This window comes from Ochotona princeps, chromosome 2 (assembly GCF_030435755.1).
Source record: "Ochotona princeps isolate mOchPri1 chromosome 2, mOchPri1.hap1, whole genome shotgun sequence".
NCBI lineage: Eukaryota > Metazoa > Chordata > Mammalia > Lagomorpha > Ochotonidae > Ochotona > Ochotona princeps.
In genome coordinates this window covers 41,262,962-41,290,014 of record NC_080833.1, presented here as the reverse complement: position 1 = coordinate 41,290,014, position 27,053 = coordinate 41,262,962, and the positions used below count along the sequence as shown (strand labels likewise).

At 40.7% G+C, this 27,053-nt stretch overlaps 1 protein-coding gene across 1 annotated transcript in view; it reads left to right on the top strand.

Annotated features, from left to right (window-relative positions):
* NRDC (nardilysin convertase) overlaps positions 1-27,053 on the top strand; it is an 85,001-nt gene that overhangs the window by 9,517 nt on the left and 48,431 nt on the right. Inside the window, exons 2-5 of the mRNA XM_058654996.1 lie at positions 8,607-8,925; positions 13,483-13,564; positions 14,470-14,623; positions 25,610-25,683. Of these exons, the coding sequence (XP_058510979.1) occupies positions 8,607-8,925; positions 13,483-13,564; positions 14,470-14,623; positions 25,610-25,683 (629 nt within the window). The remainder of the gene's footprint in view (positions 1-8,606; positions 8,926-13,482; positions 13,565-14,469; positions 14,624-25,609; positions 25,684-27,053) is intronic.

Here is a 27,053-nt window from a genome sequence, read left to right as displayed (position 1 = left end):
TATTTTTAACTTTTTAAAAGTTCGCTTGTAGGAATTCTTTATATATGTTTAGTCCTAATCCTTTGTTAGTTAAATGAGTTGCAAATATATCTTCAGAGTCTAAGTTACCTTTTCTTGTTGCTTATAATTTATATGTAATTTGTCTATTTTGTTAAAAGATTTATTTATTTTTATTGGAAAGGCAGATATACAGAGAGGAGGAGAGACAGAGAGGAAGATTTTTCCGTCCAGTGGTTCACTCCCCAAGTAACGGCAATGGCTGGAGTTGAGTCCATCCGAAGCCAGGAGCCTGGAGTTTCTTCCGGGTCTCCCACTTGAGTTGCAGGATCCCAAGGCTTTGGTGTGACTGCTTTCCCAGGCCACAAGTAGGGTGCTGGATGGGAAGTGGTTCTGCTGGGATTAGAACTGGCATCCATATGGGATCCCAGCACGTGTAAGGCGAGGACTTTAGCTGCTATGCCTTCGTGCTGGGTCCTGTCTATTTTTTAAAAATATGGATTGCTAGTTGTCTAAACACGCATTTCTACGAGAAGTCTGTATGTGAGGAATCACCAGATATTTTCTGTTAAAGTTGCAGGTAACGATTTTTTTTTTTTTTTTTTTTTGCAAGTCTTCGAATGATGCTTGAAATAAACTGAGAGACTGTAGGTAACAAATAATTTAGGCTTTGTCAGTCAAGAGACAACATTAAACAAAAAAGTATGCTTATAAAACAAGAAAGGAAATAAGATTCTGCAATTTTTAAAAATAAATTTTTTATTTGAAAGGTTACGTTATGGGGAGAGAGAGAGATATCTTCCATCCACTGGTACATTCCTGAAATGGCTGCAGCTGAGCTGATATGGAGCCAGGAGCTTTTTCTGGGTCTCCCACATGGGTGTAGCATCGCAGTACTTTGAGCTGTCCTGTACTGCTTTCCCAGGCCATATGAGAGAGCTGGATGGGAAGTAGCTGGGACAGGAACCAGTGCCCATGTGGGATCCCAGTGCTTATAAATTGAGGATTTCACCATTGAGCCATTACTCTGGGCCCAATTCTGCAAATTTTTAATGAAGTTTTTTTTTTTTCCTCAGTGAACTTCGAGATGTATTAGTACTTTTTAAGTAATACATATTTATGGATAAGAGTGATGTGATTTTTTTGGGGGGGATAATATTTTGCTTTATTGGAGTCCAGAGTGAGCTCCTTGTGATCAAAATTGATAGCATTAATGGTAAACATTTGCAGATTTGTAATGAGATTTTACATGTTTTTGAGACTGTCTGCATACGGATATTGCCAAATACTGATCTCAGTTCATAAATAAATCATTCTATTTGTGCATCTGTATTACTTGGAAGGCATACATTTCTGCCAGATTTTTCTCTGATATTTTACATTTAGGCATGTTATTACATCATAGTTACTTCCAGTTGAAAATTAGGTAGAAACACAGTTAAAATATGGACTTTAAAATATGGGAATATCTTTTATACTGCAGGAATTATAATTTTCTTGGAAAATACAAGCTACAAGTATGTGTTACAGTAGAGATAACACTTCCTTGTTATTTTATTTTTAGTATTGTTTACATAGTTGAGAAGGATGCTTACCCATGTGGGCCTCTGATTAGCATGAGGAGGCTTGGAGGAAGTTGGGTGGGACAAATGTTTCAGTTTTGTTCTTTTTATTCTCCTGGTTTGCTGGAGAGTGAGTGGAGGGGACAGCTCTTTGCTGTCTTGTTGTCAAAACTACATCAGCACTTGATGATGGGGGATGGTCATTTGATGGCATCTGAGATGCCCTGATGTGGGGAAGAATGTTCTGAGGGTATTACTTGAGTGGTCTTGATGGTTCTGAGTCATTGTTGGTTTTGTTACACCTGAGTTGAGAAAATCTTTCCAAAGTCTGTTAGTTGACCAAGTCCACCTCATTGTGTATCCACAGGCCTAGGAACATGTTGCAAATCGTGGCCAAGATAGTTGTTTAACCTGTTTTCTAACCCTCTAATGAAGCACTCCCAGTCCTCTGCTGGCTTAGGTGAGCTGGCTGTCATGTCCCCCAATTGCAGCTGGGGATGCTGACTGCTACAAAGGCATCAGCAACTGAGGAGATCCAGTCCTGATGCATGCTTTCTAAGGTTAAACCATATTTCTTGCGATTTTTCTAGTGGCTGGGATTTGAGCTCAATGATCTAGTTTTGGGGAGTCCCCCAAGAAACCTCACTATGGGGTGACCTGACTTTTGTGATCACCAGCTAGCGCAGGGCCAGATTTGGTCTGTTATCAGCATCAGCCAGCACACATACCAGTGGCTGCAACTGGTCAGTTCCTCTCTCAACCCCATCTCTCATGTGATTGTCTGGGTCCTGTGGCCTAGTCCAGCCCAGCCCAGCCCAGCTCAGCTTGCTACAGGTGGTCCTTTGTGCACACCAGATGCTGTGGCCTAGTTCAGGTGTTCCTCATAACCCCTGCCAGACCTGTCCCAAGCCCTGTTTTTTGCATGTGCTGGCTTGGTCTGTGGTCTAGCCTGGACCGTCATGCATCCCGTCTGGCTCTCGTGCATACCTTTGGGTGCTGCAGCTTAGCTCAGCCTGATCCACTCCCAGACCTGGCCCACACGTATGCCAGTGGGTACCATCACTTGGACCAGCCTGACCTACCCCCAGAGATAGCACTGCTTGTTTTAACCTTTGACAACACAGGAAGTATATGAAGTAGTTTGCTATTGTGATTCAAATATTAGTTTGTTTTTTTTTTAAAGATTTTTATTATTATTGGAAAGCTGGATATAGAGAGGAGGAGAGACAGAGAGGAAGATCTTCCATCCGATGATTCACTCCCCAAGTGAGCCGCAACGGGCCGGTGCGCGCCGATCCGAAGCCGGGAACCAGGAACCTCTTCCGGGTCTCCCACACGGGTGCAGTGTCCCAAAGCTTTGGGCCGTCCTCGACTGCTTTCCCAGGCCACAAGCAGAGAGCTGGATGGGAAGTGGAGCTGCCGGGATTAGAACCGGCGCCCATATGGGATCCCGGGGCTTTCAAGGCGAGGACTTTAGCCGCTAGGCCACGCCGCCGGGCCCTATTAGTTTTTTTTTTTTTTAAAGATTTATAGTTTTTATTGGAAAGGCAGATATACAGAGAGGAGGAGAGACAGAGAGGAAGCTCTTCCGTCCTATGGTTCACTTACCAAGTAGCTGCGACAGCCAGAGCTGAACTGATCCAAAGCCATGAGCCAGGAACTTCCTCCTGGTCTCCCACGTTGGTGCAGGGTCCCAACGCTTTGGGCCATCCTCAACTGCTTTCCCAGGCCACAGGCAGGGAGCTGGATGGGAATTGGAGCATCTGGGATAGAAATAAGCACCCATATGGGACCCCGGTGCGTGCAAGGCAAGGACTTCAGCTACTAGGCTACTGCACTGGGCCCCAAATATTAGTTTTTGCATGTGTTACTTTGGCTTATAATTTTAGGTTGAATTTATTAAGCAGTATCATTGGTAACAAAAGCTAATTTCCAAAGCTGTTTTGTGTTTCTTGATGTTAATCGTTGAAAGCAGTTCTTGTTAAAAAAATTTTTCAGTTTTGTTCCATTGATCAGATAATTGCAGTAAATTCTTTTTTCCGTTGCTAAGCTTTTGAATAGGTATTCAGATTTAATTCCAACAAAATTTAATAGAATTGGTGGGTTCAGTCTACAAGGAGACATGACTGGCTCAATAACATGACAGATTATAATAGTTCTTGAGCTGCTGCTCAGTAAGACTGAATAGCTATTTTTAGAAGCTTTGTAAGTTTGTCCAATTGAACCGTTTTTATGGCCACATGCATTTTTATCAATATCAGAGATAATAGCAGAGTCCCTTGTAGGTTGTGCTAGATTGGTTTGTTCAGTCTTATTGAAAATAATCATCTTGGGTTGTCATTGCAAGCTGATTCTTCCCCTGCAGTGCCAACTTCCTGTATGGGTGCTGGTTCCTGTCCCAGCTACTCCACTTTTTAATTCAACTCTGCTTTGTGGGCTGTGGAAGCAGCAGAGTATGGCCCTAGTGCTCGGACACCTGCACCTACTTGGGAGAGCTAGAAGAGATTCCTGGCTCCTGATTGGCTCAGGACCAGCTCTTGCAGCCATTTAGAAGTGAATCAGCGGATGGCTGATGGGAGCAAATCTGTCTCTTTGTATCAGTGGATGGGAGCGAATCTGTCTCTTTGTATCTCTAACTTTCAAATAAAAATAAGTAAATATACATATACATATATATGTATACATATATATATATATGTATGTATTTGAAAAAGAAGTACCTTTGAGTGCTGTTAAGAAGGGGTAAAAAAAAAAAGAAGGCCTGGCACGGTAGCTTAGTGACTGGAATTCCTCACGTTGCATGCCTGGGATCCCATATGGGCGCCGGTTCTAATCCTGGCCGCTCTACTTCCCATCCAGCTCCCTGCTTATGGCCTGGGAAAGCAGTAGAGGCTGGCCCAATTTGCCTTGGAACACTGCACTCATGTGGGAGAACCGGAAGATGCTTCTGGCTTCGGAGCGGCTCAGCTCTGGCCGTTCTGGCCACTTGAGGAGTGGGCCAGTGAATGGAAGATCTTTCTCTGTCTCCCATTTTTTCTGTATATCTACCTTTCCAATAAAAATAAGTAAATCTTAAAAAAAAAAAAAAAGAAGAAGATGAAAAAAACCAAAATAATGGTCTTCTACATAGAATATTCGTAGCAACTAATTCCTTAGTCACTTCAAATTCAGCACTGGCACCTCAAATAAATAATGGAGTGATAGAGGTACCATCTGTAAACATACCAAGAAATATTCTCTGGTTCACTTGCAACATTTTTAAAAATTTTTTTGTTTTTGATAGAATAAAGCTCTTCCATCTGTTGGCTCCTTTCCCAAATGACCATGATGGACTGGGCCAGGTGGCAGGGGTCTAAATACTTGAGCCATTTTCTGCTGCTTTCCCAGATTAACAGAGCTGGGTTTGAATTGAAGCAGCCTATCAGGTGGTGTCTTAACTCAGTGTTCCACAACACCGGCCTCTATCACTAAGATTTTTTCCCCCCTTTTTTGATCATTTTCTTATATTTTCCAGGTAGTCATATTTTGTAAGTGTCTCATGTTAATTTTGAATATTTGTACTTCATAGCTCCTAATAGCTCCTAATTATTTGTATTTTGAATCTTATTTTCATTCAGTATGACTTTTAATACGCTGTTGAATCGATTGATAAAGGATATTTTGTCCATTCTAATTGTTTTTAAATGGATCTGTTGTTGACTGAAAAGCTACCTTCTGTAAAGTGTTGCAGGGTGAGAGATCACACCATACAAGTCTAGGGTGTATTAAGGAGTCTATTGGCCAAGCTTGGTGGTGGCAGCGCCCATTACTCTAGGAACCACCAATATGTTCCTAATTGATAGTTGCAGATAGGTACTAGGCAACCTTTCATCTAATAACAAACTAGCAAACAAAAAGTCACTCTGGCATTCCAGACTGAATTGAAACCCTGATAGGAACAAATGATCATTACTGTGAAATCAATCCGTCAAACTGATGACCTATGTTCCAGCTTCCCTAGGAATATAAATTATCCTAAGAGATGTGTGGCAAACAACCTGGACACATTAATAAAATTGTGAACATTCACCTTTTCCTGGATTTTCTGCCCACATTCCATTATTGCTAGGCCTAACCTCTGCTGGAATTCTTGAAAGTACACAAATAAGAAATACAAGACATCTTAGCATTTGCATCTTTGCTGACTCTGCCCAAGCAGTGAACAGAGGGTGACGAATATAGACCGTTAGGGGCATGTTCAGGGGCTACCTCTGGCTTTGGAATCTGTGGGAAGCAAGAGTACTTGGGAAGCCAAGAGTTGGAGTTCCAGAGTGATGGAAGCACGCGAGCAAGAGACCGAGCGCCTCCCCATCATAGGCCCATGGAGGCTTGAGCTGGGAGTGGTTTTGCAATAATGCAATACTGCCACTCCCACCTCAGATTCCAACTGGTGATGGGTGAGCGACAGTTGACTCACAGGTGGACAGAAAGGATTACATAGGTCTGGGAGGCATGGATTCCAAGCTTGTGACCCTGAACTAGTTTCCCTGAGACCATAACAAAAGCTAAGGGCTATTATGCATGTATGTTCTTAATTTGTTGAGTAGATTTTGGATTTTTATTAAATTATTTTTTGGCAAAGTGTTTTATATATAATATGTGTTTTATTACAAAAGATTGAAAAAGTATAAAAATTGCAAAGCATGAAAGTTCTTTGTACATCTGTTTTTATGTCCTCCCCAGATGTATGTTGCTGTTATATTTGATTCGTAGACTTAGTTCTTTTACTATACCTTTGTATGCATACTATGCATATAAATGTGTATACATAGTTTTATTTTAAAAAGCTAGATGTTAGCTTTTCTCTGATAGCTTATTTTACTTAGCAGATGTTAAACACAATTATGTGATCAGCCTCCTTCAGGTGTTAACATTTTTTGTTCATTTGGTAAAGTTTTTGGTTATTTCATGCAGGTATATGCCAGGTGATATCATAAGATACAGCCGGGAATAAAAACTGTCCTCAGCGATAGCACCGTAATCGTTCAGATGTATGTTTTTTAAAGAAGTCAAATAATAACAAATGAATAAAGTTAAAATGTGATAAAAGCAAATAAGAATTGGGGTGCTATTGTATGAAGTGATTAGAGAAATCACTGTTTTTTAGAGATTTATTTTATTTTTGTTGGAAAGGTAGATATACAGAGAGGAGAGACAGGAAAATTTGTCTGATGATTCAATCCTTAAGCGACTGCAATGGCTGGAGCTGAGCCCCTCTGAATCCAGGAGCCCGGAGCCTTTTCTGGGTCCCCCACACAGGTGCAGGGTCCCAAGGCTTTGGGCCATCCTTGACTGCTTTCCCTGGCTAGGATTAGAACCAGCACCCGGGGCCTGGCGGCATGGCCTAGCGGCTAAAGTCCTCGCCTTGAACGCCCCGGGATCCCATATGGGCGGCGGTTCTAATCCCGGCAGCTCCACTTCCCATCCAGCTCCCTGCTTGTGGCCTGGGAAAACAGTCAAGGACAGCCCAATGCATTGGGACCCTGCATGCACGTGGGAGACCCGGAAGAGGTTCCTGGTTCCCGGCTTCGGATTGGCGCACCGGCCCGTTGCGGCTCACTTGGGGAGTGAATCATCGGACGGAAGATCTTTCTCTCTGTCTCTCCTCATCTGTGTATATCTGACTTTGTAATAAAAATTAAAAAAAAAACGAAAAAAAAAAAGAAGGATCGAGCTCTTCCATCCACTGGTTTACTCCCCAGACCAAAGCTAGTATCCTGAGGCTTTTTGGCATCTTCACATGGGTATAGGGATCTTAATATTATGCTGATGCTTTCTCAAGTGCTTTAGCATGGAGCTGATTGAAAGTGGAGCAGTTGGAACATGAGTTGATGTTCATATGGGATGCCGCTGCTACAGGTTGTGGCTTAACTTGCAGTCCCCAAAAGGAAACTTTTGAAAAAAGGATTTAATTACTTGAAAGTCAAAAGTAATAGAATGAGAGAGGAATATTTGCAATAGCTGCAGTTGGACTAGGCTGAAACCATGAACCAAGGGGCTTTATCCAGGTATCCTACGTGGGTGGCAGGAGCCCGATACTTGGCATCTTCTGCTGCTTTTCCCAGGTCATGAGCAGGGAGCTGAGTTGGATTTGGACAAGTTGGGACACTAACTGGTGTTTATATCTGATACTGTCGTTGAAGCTGTTGGCTTTACCTGCCATGCCTCAATGCCAGCCCCAAAAGGCTTTTCTTTGGTGCATGGAAGTTGCCAGCAGCACTACTGTTGTACTTTGGGGCCTTTGTTAAGTGAAATAAAGGTTATTGAATACACAAACACTGTGAAATGTGACAGTGGGTATAAGAAGACACTCACTGAGTGTAGCATCTACAACATGAATTCACTGGGGAGAGGAATGGTTTATGTCGAGGGTGGGAGACAATTAGATGGCATGACACTTCTGCATGCTATTTAGAATTGTGAACAATTTAATTTTTTTTTTATTTTTTAAAGATTTATTCATTTTATTACAAAGTCAGATATACACAGAGGAGGAGAGACAGAGAGGAAGATCTTCCGTCCGATGATTCATTCCCCAAAGTGAGCTGCAACGGGCCGATGTGTGCCGATCCGAAGCTGGGAACCAGGAACCTCTTCCAGGTCTCCCACGCGGGTGCAGGGTCCCAATGCATTGGGCCGTCCTCAACTGCTTTCCCAGGCCACAAGCAGGGAGCTGGATGGGAAGTGGAGCTGGCGGGATTAGAACCGGTGCCCATATGGGATCCCGGGGCTTTCGAGGCGAGGACTTTAGCTGCTAGGCCATGCCGCCGGGCCCAACAATTTAAAATTTATGAGTTACTTATTTCGGGTATTAGTTATTTAGTATTTTTAGGCCAAGTTTGACTGTGGGTAAGTGGAATTGTGGAGAATGGGGACTACTGTAGTGTAAATTTTTGTGCATCTGTATTACTTGGAATTTTTATTTTCCAGTTCTGTTAGGCTGATTGCTTGGGTTGATATAATGTCATGAACAGCTGAATCTCAATGTGTTTTGTGGTTTGTTCTCAGATACATCAAGTTACGAAATGGCTTGCAAGCACTTCTGATTTCAGACCTAAGTAATATGGAAGGTAAACCCGGAAATACAACAGATGATGAAGAGGATGATGAGGAAGAGGAGGAGGAAGATGATGATGATGATGATGAAGATTCTGGAGCTGAAATAGAAGATGATGAAGAAGAGGGTTTTGATGATGAAGATGAGTTTGATGATGATGATGATGATGATGATAATGAGCATGATGATGATGATCTTGATACTGAGGATAATGAACTAGAAGAATTAGAAGAGAGGGCAGAAGCCAGAAAGAAAACCACTGAAAAACAGGTGTGAGTCATGTCTATTTTATTTTTAATTTTGGGAAATCTTTGAAATACTTTTTAAATGTATGCTGTGGTTTTAACGGCAAAACTTTTTTTCTTTGGATTTTTAGTAAACATTTTAGTCTGTATGGTGTTTATATTTTGAAACTATATTGTTGTAATTCTAAAAAGCTCGTTATAGAAGCTAGTGGGATCTAAAGAAAAAAGAAATGTGAAAATCACCCATAGCGATATCTCTGAGAGACAATCAATGGTATTTTAGAATTTTCAAATATAAATGAATATTATATCTTTAAAAATTCTAATAACTGAGGAGCTGCATAAGCCTTAGCCTGGGATGGAAGAATAAAATAATATTTTGCCTTTGAAGAAACTAGGAGGAGAAGAAAAGAATAAAATACTGTAATTTACTTCTATCTAGATAGTTAATTGATGAATGCTGTTTTCATGAAAAAGCACTAATGCTTTGGAGAAATAAGTATACTAGAAGAGTTGAAATATAGGGTAGGGGAATTTAGACTTATTTTTTTTTTTAAGATTTATTTTTTTTTTATTACAAAGTCAGATATACAGAGTGGAGGAGAGACAGAGAGGAAGATCTTCCTTCTGATGATTCACTCCCCAAGTGAGCACAATGGCCGATGCTGTGCCGATCCCAAGCCAGGAGCCGGGAACTTCCTCCAGGTCTCCCACACGCGTGCAGGATCCCAAAGCTTTGGGCTGTCATCGACTGCTTTCCCAGGCCACAAACAGGGAGCTGAATGGGAAGTGGGGCAGCTAGGATTAGAACCGCCGCCCATATGGAATCCCAGCATGTTCAAGGTGAGGACTTTAGCTGCTAGGCCATGCTGCCGGGCCCATAGACTTATTATCTTTTTTTTTTAAGATTTATTTATTTTTATTGGAAAGGCAGATATGCAGAGAGGAGGAGAGACAGGAAGATCTTGCGTCCAATGCTTCACTCCCCAAGTGACTACAATGGCCAGTGCTGTGCCGATTCAAAGCCAGGAGCCAGGAACTCTTCTGGGTCTCCCACATGGGTGCAGGGTCTCAAGGCTTTGGACGCTCCTCTACTGCTTTCCCAGGCCACAAGCAGGGAGCTGGATGGGAAGTGAGGCTGCCGGGATTAGAACCGGCACCCATATGGGATCCCAGTGTGTGCAAGGCGAGGACTTTAACCACTACGCTATCGTGCCGTCCCTTGACTTATTTTGTAATAACATAAATACATACATAGGTTTTGAGAGGGAGAGTTTTCCTCAAAGTCTTCTGAAAAGTGTCTTCATTTGTCAGTATACTCATTTAGCAGATAATATTTTGGAGACCTTATAGTGAAGTTCACTGACAAATGTTTTCTGAAGCTCATTTTGTGATATTTGTACTAAATTCAATATAATGCAATTCACATACAAAGTATTTTCAGTCAGATTACTAAGATTAAAGTTTCAACGTTGAATGAATACTTAAATTCAAAACTTGAAAATGTGATTCACAAGTAATAATGCTTAAAGTAAATCCTATGATAGCCATTCTTCTGGATAGACTTTTTTTGTTTGTTTGTTTGTTTAGACATTATATCAGTTCTGGCTAACTTGTTGGGATGATTGAGTCATACTTTTTAAGAAACTTTGTGTCCCTTGTTACTCAGGTTATGCATGACACTTGTTTTTAATGTAGCTTTAAGGCCAAGTGATTTTAGGTTGGAAGGCATTACAGGTGAAAACCGAAACACTGAAAACGAATATATGTATTACTTGAAAAATCTGTATCAAGTTTTTATAAACAGGTTGAGGATTTTAAGTTCACTTTTAATTTAACGTTGATTTCATAATTCCAGATAGAATAATAATAAAAAAGAAGAAATTATCAAAGTGACCGAGTGAATAGAATAGTCGCATTCAGGAAACCTGGGTTCTAATTCTAGGCCTTTGTCTGGATCATCTTAGGCCTTTTCATTTTATCCTTTCCCCCTTCATTTCTAAAGTAAGATTTCCTAATTTTTGAGATGCATTTTGTTTCTAAGACTGACCATGTCATAACTTCTTATCTGGGATATTTCTTATAAGTTTCTTTTAAAATCTTTTTATTTGAGTAATTTCTATCTATATGCAACTTTCTCATGTTTTGGACTTCTTAATATCTTCTATGAACTGGTGAGGCAATTTAGAAAAAATTGTTCTAATAGCCATTGTAATTGTTGAACCATTATTGCATACCTTAGATTATGTAGCAATTGTGAATGCCTTTGATAAAAGGAGACGTACATCAACTGTTTGTTAGCCCCTTTTTATTTCACTTAGGTGGATTGAATCCTGGAAGGTCACTTTTGCAAAAGCAGGAGGGTCAGATTTTAGTGACTTTTTTTTTTTTTAATGGGTTAGATGCCACCTCTTCCAAGAACTCAGTGTAATGATATAATCTCATGCAATCTTGATAACTAATTTTTTGGATTGTATTAGAATAGAAGGAGCCAAAGAAGTTTGAAGAGGTCAAATTGTTTGATTTCAGAAGCAATGGATACACTGGTGAAAGGAAAGATCCCGTGATTGTAACAGTGGAACATGGTTTATGTTAGTTGAATGAGTAAAGGTCTGGATAAGAGTAATGAAGTAGATTAGGTAAAATGTGGCTGAAGAGAGGTATTGGATTTTGTAGTACTTTTATGATTTTTGTTGAAAAATGCAAGCTTTGTGTAAGGTATGTAATGAATGAGTTACCAAAACAGGTAAGAAGAAAAAATATGTTTTCTGAGAGAACATTTATCTGTTTAAAGAAGTTCTCTTCTGAGAGCATCGTTTTTATTCCCCTCAGTTTTTTTTGTCTCAAAAGAAGTTTTTTTAATATGAATAGTTTGATAAATTAACAAGGTTGAAATTTAATAATGACATGCTGAATTGTGATTTGTTCAGGGCTTTCTTAATTCTGAAGTATGAATTGCTCAAGTACGAATTTCTTGGTTAGGAAATTCTTTTTTTTTTAAAAAGATTTATTCATTTTTTATTACAGCCAGATATACACAGAGGAGGAGAGACAGAGAGGAAGATCTTCTGTCCGATGATTCACTCCCCACGTGAGCCGCAACGGGCCGGTGCGCGCCGATCTGAAGCTGGGAACCTGGAACCTCTTCCGGGACTCCCACATGGGTGCAGTGTCCCAATGCATTGGGCCGTCCTCGACTGCTTTCCCAGGCCACAAACAGGGAGCCGGATGGGAAGTGGAGCTGCCGGGATTAGAACCGGCGCCCATATGGGATCCTGGGGCTTTCAAGGCGAGGACTTTAGCTGCTAGGCCATGCCGCCGGGCCCTTGGTTAGGAAATTCTTAAGTATGAATTTCTTTTCTAGCAATTTCAGAGCCTGATTTTGCTGTGGTCAAAGCTGACTGATAGACTGTGGTTTAAGTCAAGTTATTAAAAAAATGTCTTCAACCCAGCTGGTCAACACAAGAAATCTTTATGGGGTAGTTGGAGCTGAAAGCAGGTTAGGCACCTATTAAACATCACAGAACAGGTTATACTATGGTTTGATGAAGTGGATATTCCCCAATGTTTTGACTTAGTTTATGTGCCTAATTCTTCAAAATGAGATTTATAGTATCAAGTGAGGCTGTTTTGGTTCTTCAAAAAAATTCACACTTTGATTTGCTAACGCATGGTTAAACTTCATTTCAGGTATATGCTATTTTTTTGAAAGCTCCTTTTCTCAGCAGGTATCATTTATCAAAATCATATGTTATATAGTATGTAAAATTTACATATGAAATTTGGGAAAGTTAATATTCACTTAATTTTCAAAGATTGTGTTCTGTTTTTCTTCCTTTTTGTGTATTTAAGCTGGCAGTGATAGAATGGTATGCTCAAGTAATTTTAAATGCAGAAATTGATACCCCTTTTGGTTATCTTTTTCAAAATTTTTATGATCTGAAGATAATTGGGAGAATATATACTGATAGTAATCTTTAATAAGAAATGAAGAACTGAAAAGACTCTTTAAAGTCATAGCTCTTTAGCTCTTAAATAGCCAGTTTATCTTTGACCCTTTATTTATTCCCTTTGTTAGATATTTTCCTAAAATGTTACTTCACTCCTTACGTTAATACATACAAACTATAACATACTGAGAGGTTTCATTTTTATTAGTTGAATTACTAAACACTTTTATTTTCTTAGAGATCTTTAGAGGTAATATCTAGATATGTAACTTTGACAGATTTCCAAGATTAATAATCCAGGGAACAAACTTGGTTTAGAATTCTAAAATGCTGATATGAAACAGTATTTGGGTTGGCTGGCCAATCTCTCTTCCCTTTTTTCTGTCTGTCTCTGCTTTTTTCTTTAGGTGTGCACCTGTTCAGGATTTGGCAGGATGATAGCCGGAGGAGCAGCGGGGTGAAACTGACACAGGTCTGGTGATTTCACTTTGCTGCTCCTTCTGATTTTCAGGGAAAGAATTTAGTTACTTCCTGTGGAAACCATCCATCTCCAAATGAATCCTTAAAATAACAACCTACTATGATTTCTGTGTGATTGACTCAAATGTTTGTATGTGTTCTGCTTACTACAGTCTGCAGCCGCTCTTTGTGTTGGAGTTGGGAGCTTTGCGGATCCAGATGACCTGCCTGGGCTGGCACACTTTTTGGAGCACAGTAAGATTTTGTAAAATATCATTTCTGGGTGTTTTTTTTTTCCTCTAAATATGCATTTCAAAGAGAAGTAACTGGTTGGATGAAGTGTGGCATAGGTAACAAGAGAAATAGCTAAGAAAAGATCCTCTGTTCACTGGTTCACTCCTCAAGTGACTGCAATGGCTGGAACTGATCCAGTTTTAAGCCAGGAGCCAGAAACTTCTTCTAGGTCTCCCATGCAGGTGCAGGGTTCCAAGATTTTGGGTCATCCTCGACTGCTTTCCCAGGCCATAAGCAGGGAAGTAGAAGTTGGGAAGTAGAGCAGCCGGGACTCAAACTGGCGCCCATATGGGATCCTAGTGCTTGCAAGGTGAGGATTTAGCCACTGAGCTGTTGTACTGGGCCCATATTCTTCTGTTGAGTTTTGTCATACCAACAGAAGGGTAAATAATTGTCATGCTTTAAAATTTATCTAGTCTTAGTAAGAGCAGTGTCTTCTGGGGTAGCAAGGTCCTGAGATGCCACAGCAACAGAAGTAAAGAAAAAAGCCACGATTGATACAAAAACAAACGAGCTTCAGTTTAAATATTCTTAAATGCAGTTATAAATACTTGATGTATATTTTTCTGATTTTTACAATCTAATTTTCTAAGCTATTTGAGGGTAAACATCACATTGTGAGTCTTATAGTAGCAATTTGCGTATGTGCTTGTGTTTATAATTTAAATATTCTTTAGTTTAAAAATGTATAGGCATAACAGAAAGTTTTATAAATGGAAGTGTCATTATCCAGATATTGCTATTGGTAATGAGTTGGTCTATTTTTCTTTCAGTTTTTCTACATAAATGAAAAACTTGTCTTTGATCACAACAAAAAATATTGTCTGTATCTTTGTGTTCTGTGACTTTGTGTTCTTTCCACTTAGTGGTATTCATGGGTAGCTTGAAATACCCAGATGAGAATGGATTTGATGCCTTCCTGAAGAAACATGGGGGTAGTGATAATGCCTCAACTGACTGTGAACGCACAGTCTTTCAGTTTGATGTGCAGAGAAAATACTTCAAGGAAGCCCTGGATAGGTATGTAACTCAAATTTTTTTTTAAAAAAATCTTATCTAATAATACTTACAAATGAGAATATTGAACATAATCTGTTATGATATGTTTCTTTTCAGGGAGTATCCTACTTTTATAGAATTGTCAGAACAGCATATTTGGAAAATGAAACAAATTATTAAATATACCTTGGCACTTTTCCTTTGTGTTACTGGTCAGATCTAGGCCTGGGATGCTTGCATCTTGAAAACCAATACTCAGGAGGCAAGAGTTGGTGCAATCAGGTTATTCAAAAAGTTGACTTTCTTGGTAGAAGCCGGACTTAGTCCCAAATTTGCTCTTCCAAAATGCAGGCTAGCAGGGGGACTTTTTTTTTGTTGTTTAATTTTGGGGGACTTTTTTTTTGTTGTTTAATTTTTATTTAAAATTTTGAGTTTTCTCATACCATTCTGTATAGTCCTGGATTCCCACCCCCCCTGACTGATTTTTCCAATATTGTCCCGACAGTACAATTAGCAGGGGGACTTTAAAAAGGAACAGAAGGGGGAGCCAGGAGAAAGGGAAGCAAAGACTAAGACCAGATGCATGTTGATCTTTCTCCAGGTGATGATGAGCTGGTTGGAGTCACAGTGGTTACTGGTTCTGATCCTGCAGTCATCAATCCAATCCTTTAGTCATGCTGACCAGGCAGGGTCAGGTTACTTTGCAGTTTTAGCTGGCTATCTCAAGGGCAGTTTCTGGAATGCACAAGCCTTATTTATCACTGAACAGGCACTCTAATTAGTCATAAACTTTAGTAGTCAGCCTTTGTTAAAACATGGGAAGGAAAAGAAAGATATATTCAGTATGGTTACTTTTGTATTCATAATTAAATTGAAATTCTTTAATACATTCCAGTTTCGTAAATAATGCATTTTTGTTTAATATTTATTTGACAGAGATGGAGAGCTCCCTTTTGTTGCTTTACTCTCCAAATATTTGCAATGGCAGGGCTAAATAGATGAAAACTCAACCAGGGTTTCCCACGCGAGTGGCAGGAACCTGATTATTTGAGCATTTCGCCTCCCAGGATCCTTGTTGTGGCAGAAGCTGGAGTCAGGAGCCAGAGCTGGGTATTGAACCAGGTGCTCCAGTAGTTGAACACAGGCATCTCATGGCCCCAGAGCTGCTAGGCTTACCTCTAGTGTAGTTTCTATTGAGTCATTATTTCAATTAATTTGTTTTTATAATTTGGGAGAAAATATGGAAAGTATGGGAAGCAAAATATGAGAAGCAAAAAATGAATTTTTCTATATTCCAGAGATACATAAGCAGTTAACATTTTGATATAGAGCCACACAAAGTTTCATACATGTAGGATCGTATTGTTCATACTCTTCTGTCATCTGTATTTTTGGATTTATAATTTTAACGGATACAAGTTCTTATAATTCCTTAGTTTACTTATGTAAGTTATATAATTACGCAGTTTACAATTTATAAAGGTAAAATGTGTAACTACTTTATATGATTGGCAATATAATTTATATGATTATATTATGGTTATTTTAAATAATTCTGTTATTTATATATAAGTACCATATGTTCAGTTTCATAGTTGACTAGTTTCCAGTTTTCTAAAACTATAATGTGACGAATATCCAAATGTCTGTATACATCCTTGATTATTTCTTTCAATTAAGTCCTAAGAATTAAGTTATTAGATTGCATGTGTATTTTTATAGCTTTGAAAAATAACTTTTAATAATAATTGGAGAGGGAAGCGGGAGGCAGAGATAGAGATCTACTGGTTCATTCTCCAATGTCTGCATTGGCCAGGGTTGGCCCAGGCTGAAGCCTAGAGCCAGGAGTTTCTCCGCATCTCCTTTGTGGGTAGCAGGGGCCCAAACACTTGAACTATCTTCTGCTGCTTTGTCAAGGGCATTAGCAGGGAACTAGGTAAAAAGTGGAGATGGGTCACAAACTGGCTTTTATATTTGCATGCTGATATTACAAGGCAGCAATTTTACCTGCTACACCATAACATCATCTCCTTATTGTATCTAATTCTTGATATTTCCTAGTGTAATGTAAGTCCGTTGAAACTTCAGATTTCTGTCTACCTTTTGTTAATTTAGCTGTAGTAGCAAGAATTTGATAGACATAGTGCAATTCCTACATAACAAAATTTATCATAAAATCAAGACAGATGACTGAAAGAATGTTTGAAAGCCTGACAAAGGTTCATTTTTCTTTTTTAAAATAAGATTTATTTAAATTGGGGGCCCAGCATGGTGACCTAGCGGCTAAATTCCTATCCTTTAATGCGCCAGGATCATATATGGGCACCGTTTCTAAACCCAGCAGCCTCACTTCCCATCCAGCTCCCTGCTTGTGGCCTGGGAAAGCAGCAAAAGACGGCCCAAAGCCTTGGGACCCTGCACGTGCGTGGGAGACCAGGAGGAAGTTCATGGCTCCAACCGTTGTAGTCACTGACTTTTGCAATAAAAATAACTGCTACTACTACTACTACTACTAATAATAATAATAATAAAGATTTAAATTGGAAATTCAGATTTACAGACAGGAGAGACAGAGAAAGTGATCTTCCCTCTACTGGTTCACTCCCCAAGTGGCCCCAGTGGCTGGAGCTGCACCAATCCGGAGCCAGGAGCTTCTTCTGGGTCTCCCACGCACGTGCAGGGTCCCAAGGCTTTGGGCCGTCTTTTGCTGCTTTCCCAGGCCACAAGCAGGGAGCTGCTAGGATTAGAACCGGCACCCATATGGGATCCCGACATGTTAAAGGTGAGGACTTTAGCTGCTAGGCTAGCGGGCTGTGTCCCAAAAGTTGAATTTTCTTAAATAACTTGTCTTGTCCTTAATAAATTAATTTCACCTGGTGAAAGCTCTTAGTCAAATTTCCATGGCTTGAAAGCACTTACCATTATTTGCAATGGAATAAACAAGTTTGTTTTCCTGAACTCCCACATTAACAGCTTTTCTGCTAGGAGAATTAAAAATGATTGTGTTGCATTGGTGCCCTAAATTTTAAGCTCATATATTCTTAGAGAAAATTAGGACTGTTTTGAGGGGAGACGTTAAGACTACAGCTCTGAAAATGAATGCATGTTGTTCCTGTTTTAAAGTTCTCAGTTTGCAAAGTTCACCAAATTCAAACAGGTCTTGGTTCATGAGAAAAAAGTCATAAGCAAAAACCAAGTTAGGTTCTTGCAACTTTGTACCTGATCATGTCCAATTTAAAAAATACGGGAAACACAACTCCACAGGACAAAAATAAGCAAATAATATATGAATAAATCCTGGTTAGGAAACCTGGAGAACTTTTTTCCCTAAGGAAAAAGACAAAGATGTCAGGGCTCACCACTCCTATTGCATTGTTGTACAGATTTTAGCCACAGAAACTAGACAAAAACAAAGTATTTCTGTAGGTGACTTAATTTTGTGCAGTTGATTCTCATTTTCACAGATTGTGTGCAAGTTTATCTACTTACTAAAAATTTGAAACTCCAGTATCCACAGATTTGGCTTCTGTGGTCATTCAGGGACATGTGCAGTGGTGAAAAATTTGAGCTGCTGGGAATACAGATTCTGACCCTGAAGTCAGTTAAAAGAACTGCAAGTCAAACATGTGATAAGATCCAAAATAAATAATACTTTCACAACTTAACAATGAAAAGACATGATCAACTTAATGTGCAGATTGGGGACATTTCCTCATTCAGATACACAGATAAGTATCTGTTTATGAAGGTGTCCTTCACACAGAGAATATAAGTCAACTTTCTGAATCTGATAGCTGGTTATTTAAATAGAACATTTAATGGTGAAAACCTTCCCATTTAATATCAGCAAAAAGAATTATAGGCTACAGTTGCCTCTCTCATTCTTTTAGGATAAAAGTAGGCAAAAAAGGGCAAGGTACAACACTGCTGTAAGAGATGATAACACCTGAATACATCAAGAAACCCAAAACTTCTTGTTAACTTTTTTAAAAAAAGATTTGCTTGTTTGGGACTGGTTCAACTGGTAATCCTCCATCTTCAAATGGCAGCATCCCTTATTGGCATTGGTTCTTGACCTGGCTGCTTCACTTCCCATCCAGCTCCCTGCTTGTGGCCTGGGAAAGCAGTTGAGGGTAACCCAAAGCCTTGGGACCCTGCACCCGTGTGGGAGACCCAGAAGAAGCTCTTGACTCCTGGCTTTGGATCAGCTCAGCTCCAGCCATTGTGGACACTTGGGGAGTGAACCATTAGTTGAAAGATCTTTGTCTCTCTTTCTCTCTGTAAATCTGCCTTTGCATTAAAATAAAATGAGTTTTTATATATTTTATTGGAAATGCAGATTTTCAGGGAGAAGATGCACTCGTGTACACACACACACACACACACACACACACACACATCTTCCATCTGCTACAGAGAGAGTGAGATCTTCATCTGCTGGTTTACTGCCACATGGCTAATCTGAAGCCAGGGCCCAGCAGCTACTTCTAGGCCTCACACGTTGTATAGGGTCCCAAGGACTTCTGCCTTCCTCTGCTGCCTTAACCAGGTCATAAGCAGGGACATGAACCTGTACCCGTTTGGGATGCTGACACGGCTGGTGGAGGATAAGCTGGATAGGCAACTGTACCGACTCCTCTGTTAACCTTAAAATAAGAATCTATACACAGTTGTAGCCCATCTTATGAAATTGACAGTTTCACAAAGCATTGTCTTAGAGCTTTTCCCTTTTAATCTGTCAGTCTCTCAGAAGGAACTGAGCTTTGCTACTATCAGTATAGGATCAGACTCCTGTATTTGTTTTAGCAATAACAAAGTAAGACTGTTAATCCATGAGTAAAGACTTGAAAATTAGACAATGTTTAACATTTATAGACCGCCCTCTCTGTTCGGATGATAGCAGCTACAGATGGTTACATGTCCCAGGAAAATCTTGAAATAAGGAGATGCTGATAATATACATTATTGATTTCTAAATCCTATGAAGAAAAGCTTGGATAACTTCATGTAGAGAAATTTCATTAGGAAAGAGGTCCCCCCCCCATAGGTGTGTTCAAATGTTATAAATTCTGAACTGAGACTTAATGCTCAGTTATGTTTGACATGTCCTAGAATAATCTGCCCATAAATATAAAACTGTAAGTAATCATTACTTTTCCACTGTGTCAATCTTGAGAAAGTAGATTTTTGAACAGAAAATTTTTAAAAAGAGAAATTAAAATGAGAATTTAGTAAGGAGTTGATATCTAAAAAAAGAGGAAAATTATTTAAACCTAAAGGTGAGTCTAATACTTAGGCAAATATCACAGGCTGAGAAGCCAAGGTATTTTTGACTGGAAAAATAGCAAGGTAGCAGGACATGATTTACAAAGTAGATATTAAGATTTGCTTTGTAGTTGGGGTGTTGTCGGGTTAGCACAGGTTTTAGCAAAGAGATCAGTGGAGAGAATAGAGGCCTGGAAATATCCCAACACATGTTTACACGATTGAGGTTGTCCTCAGAGAAGTGATGATAAGACTTTTTTTTTTTTTTTAAAGAAATGATGCCAATAGAATTGGGATTCCTTAAGTGCAGAAAGAAAATGGATTCCTCACCTCAAAGAGTATACAAATATCAGTTCCAAGTGGATCTGGAAGTTTTTTTATGTGTAAGTTCCAGATAAGTTTTATATTAACCTGAATACAAATACAAAGCATAGGACATGAAGGGTTAGAACTTTGTGGTGCTTAAGACACTGTGAAGATAGTGAAAAAAAGCAAGTATAAACAAGTATATTATAAGATGGAAATAATACTGTAGCAACCAAATAATAAAAAGCTTCCATTTTGAATTATTATAATTGATTTTATTAGATTTGTGTGCATAATTACTTGATAATATTGATACACACGTTGTATATAACCAAGTATAATGTTAAATATTATTTCATCTCTTTGTGTTTAATTATCTTGAGTGTCACATAAGCAACATTTACAGTGAGATTGATTTCTTGGAAGTTGTCTGTGCAAGATCAGTGCTATATAGCTATAGTAGAGGTTGGCATTATGGTCAGAGTTAAACTTCTGCCTGCAATACAGGCATACCATATGCACACCAGTTACATTTCTGACTGCTCCACTTCCTATCTGGCTCCCTGCTGATATGTCTTGGAAAGCAGTAGAAAATGGCTCAAATAATTGGTCCCCTGCACCCATGTGGGAACACCAGATAGAGCTCATGGCTCCTGGCTCCAGCCTTGCTTAGGCCTGGCTGTTGTGGCCATTTGGGGAGTGAACAGGAAATGAAAGATCTCTTTCTGTCTCTTCCTCTCTGTAACTCTGTCTTTTGAATAAATACATCTTAAAAAAAAAAGAGGTAGGATGGATTGGTGGACACTGGTGAACTTTTCAAATGTTCATGTGATTTTGGAGTCATTACAAGGAGTAATCTACATATGTCTATTAGCTGCTTCACTGACTGCTTTGTGGAGGCTGTTTGTTTGAGTGTTCCTCAGTGTTTTTGCATGTGACTTTAGTGTTGTTTAGAATTCTATAAAAGTTTTCTGTTAGGCTTCTCCCTTCTTGGTGAGTACACCATAGGGGGAAGTCTGGAGAGCTGGGTGGGCCCTGGCGCCACCCGCCGCCATCATTGCGCTGTGGATGGGACTGGGGAGGGGGCGAACTTGGGGTCTGGGGATTAAAACTTCCAGTAGCCTGTTGGCTGCTGGTGGGTGTCAGTCCGGATAATCTCCATGCTTGGAGCCCCTATTCCAGCCACCGTGTACACGCGGTGACTTGCCCTTGGGCAGACAATGCGCCATTCGGCACCAGGCTCCGCCTGCTGGCTGCCTGGCGGCCAGCTCTGGGGTTCTGTGGTTTTGAATTGCTGCTTAGGTAGCTCCATGTTAAGCCCACTGTACTTCTGGGATGTCAATCAATCCTAAAGACTCCCAATGACAGAATAATTTTTCCTTTGAAGGCAAGCGAGGGTAATGAGACCTGGTAGGTCGGAGGAGAAGGGACCACATGATCTTTCTGGAAAAGTCTGATATACCAACCTCCTATCAATCCTGTTTAGAACTTCTAATCACTGAACAAACCTGAACGCCAAACACCAATCCATGCAAAAGCTAATGCTCGGGGCTTGTCTAGCATGACCATATCCTTTTACCTGACATGATGATGGATCAGGAGACGGGTCTCATTAGGCAGAGCCATGACATTAACTAGCACATGAGAGAACCATATCCGGGGGTAGATTCTGTGGGGGATGTGTGTGCCAAACCCTGTGAAAATACTAGCCCCACTGGTTAACTCATAAGTTAGTCTGGTGATGGACTAAGCTGGGTGTGACCAAGGAAGTGATAATAGTCTGGAGTGGTCAAGGCAGCAGCACCTGAATGTGCATCCTATATAGGGTGTGTGTGTGGGGGGGGGCAGGCTGCAATGTTCACCAGCTCATACAAGGCCAAATGGAAGGCCAGACTATGCCTGACACTGGCCTAAAACCCCACTGGCATGTATGAGAACTGGATCTGGGAGTTGGTCAAGTGGAGGAACTTGGGAAACTCCCCTGGCGAGTCATAGCTCCTGCTGGTGAACACATGGTCCACACCTGGGGATTGGGCAAGCTGGGCAAAGTAGCTCCTATGGCTCGCTAATGTGTGGGTTGGTAATGGAATGGGGTGGACTGGGCAGGACTGAGCTAACCTCAGCCCACAAGCAAAAGTAGAAATCAGGATGGAGCACAGGTCATGCTGAGCTAGGCTGTTGCACCTACTGGTCTGCATGAGCCAGGGACGCTAAGCCACAGGATCTAGGGCAGGGGCCGGGACAGGTGAGGGGCTGTGTTAAGCTGAGTCAGAGCAACCACTGGCATGCGCGTGATCTATGGCTGGGAATAGGCCCAGTTGGGGAGTTAAGGAGACACCCTAACTGGGTTGAGATTCCCACCAAGGAGTGTGTGTGCTGGAAAGGGGGCTGTGTTCTGATCTGGATATGGCTGTAGTCTCTCTTGGCACAAGTGTGGACTGGAACTGATTGCACCAAGCTGGGCTAGACTCCAACACCATCTTGTGCTCTGTAGAACCAGGGTAGATGTGGGATGGACTAGGCTAGGTCTCAGCCCCTACCTGAACCATGTGTGAGCTGTATGTGGGTATGGACGAACTGTGGCTGGGTTGAAACATCCAACAGTTAGAACCAGATTGGGTTGAAGGCCAGTCAGGAAAGGCCACTGTTCCTGCTAGGATAGGAGGTGAACTGAGTAGGGCTGGCTCATGGACCCACTGGTATGTGCAAAATCTGGCACTCAGAGGGGTTCTGATGGAGGAGCCTGGGCAACTCCTCTGGCAGGACACAGACCCTGCATGTAAGCGCAAGAAGCATGGAGGAAACAGTCCAGAACAGGCCATGGAAAGTTTCCCACTGGCATACATTTGGCATGGGACGGGGGCAGACCAGGCTGAATCAGTTCACGTCATCCATTGGCAAATCCAAGCACCAGAACAGAGTGTGGGTTGATCCAGGTTTGGTCGCGACAAAACCAGTGCATAACACGGAATGCCAAGGTGAGGTTGCCTGTGCTGAATGTGACCACAGCACCCAACCAGCGCACGTGAGAACCAGGGAGTGAGAGGACAAAGCCGGCAGGGAAAATGTGGTGGTGCGCCCCTGCTGGACAGGTGCTCCCATGGAGAGCATGAGCTGGGATGGTGGCAGACAGACTAAGCAGGGCTACAACACCTGTGGGCCTCATGTGGACTAGATCAGGGAAAAGCCAGGCTGGGCTGATTATTCCTACTGGTGCAAACCAAAATTAGAGTGGGTGAGGGTTTGGGCTTTGCGGCAGCATCAGCTGGCAGAGACTGGCACTGGGGGCTAAATCTGTCAAGTTACACTGCAGAACCACCTGGATAGTGCACAGTCTGGGAGTGGGTGTGGCCTGGGAGGAAAATAGTTGGCCCCTCCCTCTTGGATTACCACTCCCATGGGAGGGCATGAAGACTAGGACAGAGGCTGGGGTGGCTAGACAGAAAGGCACCTGCCAGTATGTGTGTGGGCTGTATAGTTGGGGTGGTTGGGTTGAACTAGGCTTCAATGACCATTGACATGTATGAGAGCTGAATGGGATGTGGGACAGACTGGAATAGTCTGCTGCACATACTGGCAAACCAGGATAGGGGGCATGGTGGGGGTTATTGTGGGTCGCTTTGACTAGGCTGCAGCTTCCACTGGTTTATGTGAGGGCCGAATATGAAGTGGGCAGAACCAGGCTGGACTGCAACACCCATTGGTTCCAGTGGAAGGGTTGGAAACAGAACTGACCCAGCAATTGCAACCACCAGCTGATTGAGGTGATGGACTGTGGCGGGCCCTGTACTTGCAAGTACATGTAAGAATCTGGTCTGGGATCACCTCAGACAAAGTTTCTTTGGAATCTCCCCAAGTGAACTGCCAGACTCAGAACCCTCACCATGAAAAGACAGAGGACAGAACAAGTCAATCAACTACCTCAGCCATATGTTGGCAGTGAAAAACAGGGCAAACAGAGACTCTAAGATGGACTATGTCAATCAGTGGATTCTGCAGCAACCTCATCGTGCTTGGAGTGGCGGGATTGGCAGCAATTCATAACTGTTAAACTATCAAAACCACTTGAGCAAGACCCTTGGAGCATGCCCCACATCAGGGACCTGGGATGGGTGGGAGACTGGGTGGGGCTTCTTTTTTTATCTTCCTCTTTGCCCTAGATACATGAGAAAAAACAGTGTGAAAATGGTTGTCTTACCCACTTTCCTGTGGCCCTTGAACCTTTGTGCCCTAATTAACTATGTAAAGAATGTTTTATTATTTAAATCAGCAGAAATAATTTAAACCAGCATTAATTTTACCAACTACCAAACAAACAAACAAACAAAAAAACCTGTTGGAAATATTCTAATGGATATCTAACAGTTTCAAGGTATCTCCTCCTAAAAAATGAAAGTTAGAAGTTTATTAAACGTTTAAGGAAATGCATTTTTAACTGTTTTAATTTTGTTTGGTGAAAACAATTTTACATAGTTGTTAAAGATATTATGTTTATTTGTATGAATGGTAATTTGCATATGCTATTTGTTACCCCACGGTTTTAAGTAAGTAAGTTACATTAAAGCGCGATGATGGGAGTGGGTGTTGGTTAAGATGCCTGTTTCCTATGGATTTCTGGTGTTTGAATTCTGCCTTTTGCTAGTGTAGCTCTGGGAGGCAGCAAGTGGTGACTCAGGTAATCTGAGTCCCTCCATTTATGTGGGAGCCTCTGGCTCCTTCCTTTGTCCGAGCCTGGCCTTGGCTGTGGTGGGCATTTGGGGAGTTGAAAGTGGATCTCTTCCCTGCCTCTCCCTCTCCTGTGTGTGTCTGTAATTGCCTTTCTTTCTCCCTCTCAAATGAAACAAATACAATTATAAGCTTAAGTTAAATACCAATAGCTATTAAGATTTTCCTAATTTACTCCATAGCCCTACACTAAATAAGACTTTTTTATATATATAAAAGTACAAGTACATGTAACATTATGCAAGCATGTGAAATATATCTGATATTAAAATTTCATTGGTGAATAAACACGATCAAATTTCTTAAGATCCTTAATAAATGGGAAAAAGGGAGGGGGATTATCAAGACTGGTTTGGGAGAGGTAAATGTTTTGGAATTGTGGAAGTGTTAAAATTCAATAGCTTTGAGGGAAGAATAGATGCCAGGTGTTTCCTGAATGACTATGATTTGTTTACTCAGCTAGGTGGATCACTCAGGTCTTAGTTTATATATTCATATTTTATATAGTTGTCTATAGGGATGTCATAATTCACAGTGAAAAAGCTTAGAGACCATTTTAAAATATAAAAGTGTGGACTACTTAGGTTTCAGTAATGCATAGTTGTGAATAAAATGTCCAACCTAATATTTTCTTAATTAAAAAAGGTATTAATTGATGAAATAATAGACATGCCAGGTTTTTTTTGTGTGTGTTTGCTTTGTTTTTTCCAGATGGGCCCAGTTCTTCATCCATCCACTAATGATCAGAGATGCAATTGACCGTGAAGTTGAAGCTGTTGATAGTGGTAAAAGATGTACCTTATGTCTTACTGCAGTTTTTTTTCATCATTGAAATAGTTATCCTACACATTTATCATTCATTATCATTAGGTTGTTTTATCTTTGAATCTTAACGGGTAAAATTGAAGTAAATATTATGTTTATTCCTAAAGTTGTTAAATATCTAGTTCAGCATAGGTTTCAAATAAATCAAAAGAATGATGGGTTTTCATTTATTCATCCTTCGATGTTTTTGAAATTTCAGCATAGTAATTAATCTATTGTAGGGTAGAAGCCTAATTCTTAAAGTGTTAAGACTTTAAAAACTCTTTCTTTTTTCATGAAAGGGACATTTGCTTTATTTATTTGCTTGAGAGACAGAAAGCTCCCATCCATGGATTCACTCTTTAAATGTTTGCAGTGGCTGACGCTGAACTAAGAATAGAGCCAGCAGCTAGAATGCAGTCCAGGTTTTCCACATGGGTGGCAGAAACCAAATACTTGGTCTGTCACAGCTGTGAAGCTTTATTATTTATTTATTTACAGATCTTTAACATTTTTTATTGGAAAGACAGCTTGGATTTACAGACTGAAGGGGAGATAGAAAGGTCTTGCATGCACTGGTTAACTCCCCAAATGACCACAACAGCCAGAGCTGAGCCAATCTGAAGCCAAAAGCCAGGGTTCTCTACTGCATCTCCTATGCAGATTTAGGATCCCAAGGTTTTGGGCCATTATCTGCTGCTTTCCCAGGGCATAAGCAGGACGTTGTCTGGAAATGGAACAGCTGGGATACGAACCGGTGCCCATATGGGATCCTGGTGCTTGAAGGGGAAGGATTAGGCAGTTGAACCACTGTGTTGGGACCTTGACTATTTTAAACAAAAATGAAGACTCTGAGGAAAACTGTGTATCTACATAGGATCAGGCTTCATTATGGCTCTATAGTATAAATATTCCTTACCTGCGTAGTCCGCAAATAGTACCATTGTCTGTTAACCCTGCTTACTTTATTTTTACATTAGAAACATCCAATATAGTATACTTGCGGGGGCACATCAAATATGAGTGAGACTTGACTATAGCAACTAAAAAGACAAGGTCTCTGTTCCTTGTGTAGTATTTTTTGTCTTGTTTCATTATTTAGTCCTAATGACTTCCTGTATTCTATAGACCAGATCAATTACAGTTGCCTAGAAAGAGTCATCTGTTGAACTTTGAGAAATGTTGCTAGCTGTGGCCCTCAGTATTTATAAAAGAGGATGGGATAGTTGCAATTTTCTTAACTCCAGTAGCTGCTTGAAATCAAGGATTTACTTTCTTCGTTTTTGCTACTTGTTTACCACAGTATCTGTTTTAGCTGAGACCCAGATCAGTCTTTGTCAGACAAATGAAA